This window comes from Atta cephalotes (genome assembly GCF_000143395.1).
Source record: "Atta cephalotes unplaced genomic scaffold scaffold00014, whole genome shotgun sequence".
Taxonomy (NCBI): Eukaryota; Metazoa; Arthropoda; class Insecta; order Hymenoptera; family Formicidae; genus Atta; species Atta cephalotes.
In genome coordinates this window covers 3,444,353-3,447,564 of record NW_012130078.1, presented here as the reverse complement: position 1 = coordinate 3,447,564, position 3,212 = coordinate 3,444,353, and the positions used below count along the sequence as shown (strand labels likewise).

Sequence of the window (3,212 nt, the reverse complement as noted above, 5' to 3'; positions counted from 1 at the left end):
TATATACTATATATATATATATATATATATATATATATATATATATATATATATATATATATATATATATATATATATATATATATATATATATATATATATATATATATATATATATATATATATATATATATATTTTTATAATTATTAAACATTTTCCCGGAGTTACATACAGATGGACATATTTTTACATATAATTATATATAATTGTATAATTCTGTACTATAATTCTGTAATAATAGATTCTGTAATAATAGATCGGTAAAAAACTAAAACAAATGAAGAATAAAAATGATGAGAATAAATATAACAAACTTATTTCTAAAATATGTGCCATTTATAAAGAATGAATGTAATGTATTTAAAGAGGCAGCAATGTATCCAATGAAAATTTTGAGTAAAACTTATTTGAAAATGTCTTAAAAATTTCCGAAATAGTATTTTCAAGAGCTGGCTTAATTTCGGCCGCTACAATCTTCCAGTTGTCATTTAAAAAGAGATTCATAGCATTAGATAAAGTATCATCGCCGTTGAACAAATTATCTAGATGGATGTTGGCCTGTCCAACGTCAAGATCTACGTAGAAGTCAATAACGCGATAATGAGTCTCATCAGTTCTTCGAGATTGATAACGTTCGCCTTGGATGATAGCTATGACGTCAATATCTGTAAAATTGCCATGCGCCAATCCAGTTCCATTTATAGGCATCATCAAAATCTTTCCTTCCATATTGTAGCGTGCGTTCATCTCAAGACGTGGAAGATACAGTTTTAATCTAATGCGATTATTATCAATATCGATTCTGAAAAAAATAATTCTGTATAAATTCTATGTAAAATTTTTGAGGATTTAGGATAAAAATAATTTTAACGCAATTTGATATAGAGCAACTCCGGTATATATAACTCCGCATTTAACAAAAATTAATTATTAATTTTAAATATTAATTTTAAATATTATTTACTATTCTTAAGGTAAACGAACTCAGTATCAGTAAAAACTTTGTACTGTCTATTATTATGAAAAAAAATATTAGAAATCCGAAATATTTATATTTTGTATTAAAAAATGAACTTTTTTAAACTCTTGCATTTTTGCCGTACATCTCATAGGAGTGAGATATATGGCTACTCATAGAGGAGGGGGAGGTATGTATGTATGGCTCATAAAAATTTACAAATAATGCATATAAATAAGACGTAAAATGACACAATAACTTATAAAATATGTTTACAAAGGAATAAGAATGATAAATATGTATATGTATATGAAGTAATAGATAATAATTACAATCTAATACATATATTACAAGAGGTACATATTTCATGTAATGTGCTTATTGTATTTAATGCACCGAATCCAATCTGCGCACTTTGTTTGCTTTAGGCATAAATCCCACCCGGTAAAAATATCATATGTGCCAAACAGGTAGAATATATTGGACAACAAACTAAATAAAGAATATAAGAGTAAAGCGCTTGAATTTTGCTATACAACATGCTTTATTATTCCTCTACACTTATATATCACAAAATAATCATAAATCTTTTACGCGCCTTACAGTAATTATTTTATGTAGATTATAATTTATGATGGACTTATTATATATAGTGACAAATCAATTCAATCCATAATAATTTTATCAATATTAAAAAACTGAAATCGTAATCACAATACTAATATATAAAGGCATGTAACAGAATAGTTGTGGGAAAATTATTTCCACTTCTATTTCTTTTAGCTTTTGTTAAATTTCAGCACGGCGTATTTGCCGGAGTTATCCCAAGTATAATTTTGTGAAAAAACAATGAAAAAACATTCTTTCAGACATCGAATTTTCGAGATACGAATTAATTTTAATTCGATTTTTTATTTGTCCATTGACTTATATATGCATACTTGACGCTCTTTAAAATAAAACTCGTTCCTCCTTGAATCTTGATATCGGTATATATCGATTTGATGGAAACTGGACCGACTGACTCGCTAATTTTAATCTGTGGCACGTGAAGTGGCTCACAAGATGGTATTTGTAATGCTGGAATGCCCGTTTTCAGATAAGGCCTTAACAAGTTGATACTTTGCTTTATGCATTCGTTCAGATTTGGATCATTGCGGTGGCATATCTTTAGAAACGGTGCTAGTAAACATATGTTTTATAATGTGAATTTTTTTTGTAAATATTATGGTTAAAATAATGTTTTATGTTAATAATTCTATAATTTAATGCTATTTAATATTTGAAATAAAATGAAAGAAAAATGGATTCTCGGTAATAAAAAATTGTGATAATATGGCTATGATAGTAACGGCGCAGTAAGTGAGCGCAAATTGTTTCAAATACATATTTATAGTTAATTTATTACTTTACAATAATTTTCGGACATTTTGATTTTTTCTTAGACCATCTTCAGCGATTTAATAAAAAACCAAGCTCAGATGATGTATGATTGCTTTTGTAGCGGGGACTCGGATTGAAAGCGAAATTGTTTTTTTTTTGTAGTGAATCGAAACCTGTACTCAAATTTTGTGAAGTTTATAATATCGAAATCATAACTGAACCGATAAAATGGTTATGGTTTTTTTCAGTTCTTGATCTTTAGTCTTTATCCCTGTTTTTAATTTTTATTTTGCCCAAATCATCATTATTCAATCCAATGTCCATTATCGCCAGCTTTCTTGGCAATTGGAATGCAAATATCTCTAATACCACTTCATGTGATATAAGGATCTGACAGGATTACAAGACATATATTTTATATATTTTATATACGCTTTTTTAAAGATATTAGCATTTTGTTTATTTGGATCTTTCTCATTAACATGTTGCAAGAATTTATTCTAAGTTATGAAATTTAAGAATACACATATATAAACTTTATGTAGTTCTAATGTAAAAAAATGAGATCTATCTAATAGAATATAAGAATAAAATAAATTGTAAAAACGGAACAAGAAAAATATGCTTAAAATAATATTTACGTAATTTTTGTTCAGAGTTCATCATGTGATCAGTTGATGCCTCTCTCCTACTACACTCTCTAGAACGAGTGAACACACACACACACACACACACACACACACACACACACACACACACACACACACGCGCGCGCGCGCGCGCGCGCGCATGTATGCACTCTCTCTCTCTCTCTTCTCTCTCTCTCTCTCTCTCTCTCTCTCTCTCTCTCTCTCTCTCTCTCTCTCTCTC

At 28.4% G+C, this 3,212-nt stretch overlaps 1 protein-coding gene across 1 annotated transcript in view; it reads right to left on the bottom strand.

Moving 5' to 3' along the window:
- Positions 1 to 361: 361 nt before the first annotated feature.
- Positions 362 to 3,212, bottom strand: part of LOC105617772 (protein takeout-like) — a 10,736-nt gene continuing 7,885 nt past the window's right edge. The window contains exons 2-3 of the mRNA XM_012199325.1: positions 1,901 to 2,141; positions 362 to 803 (exon numbers count right to left, since the gene is read on the bottom strand). Coding sequence (XP_012054715.1) covers positions 362 to 803; positions 1,901 to 2,141 — 683 coding nt within the window. The remainder of the gene's footprint in view (positions 804 to 1,900; positions 2,142 to 3,212) is intronic.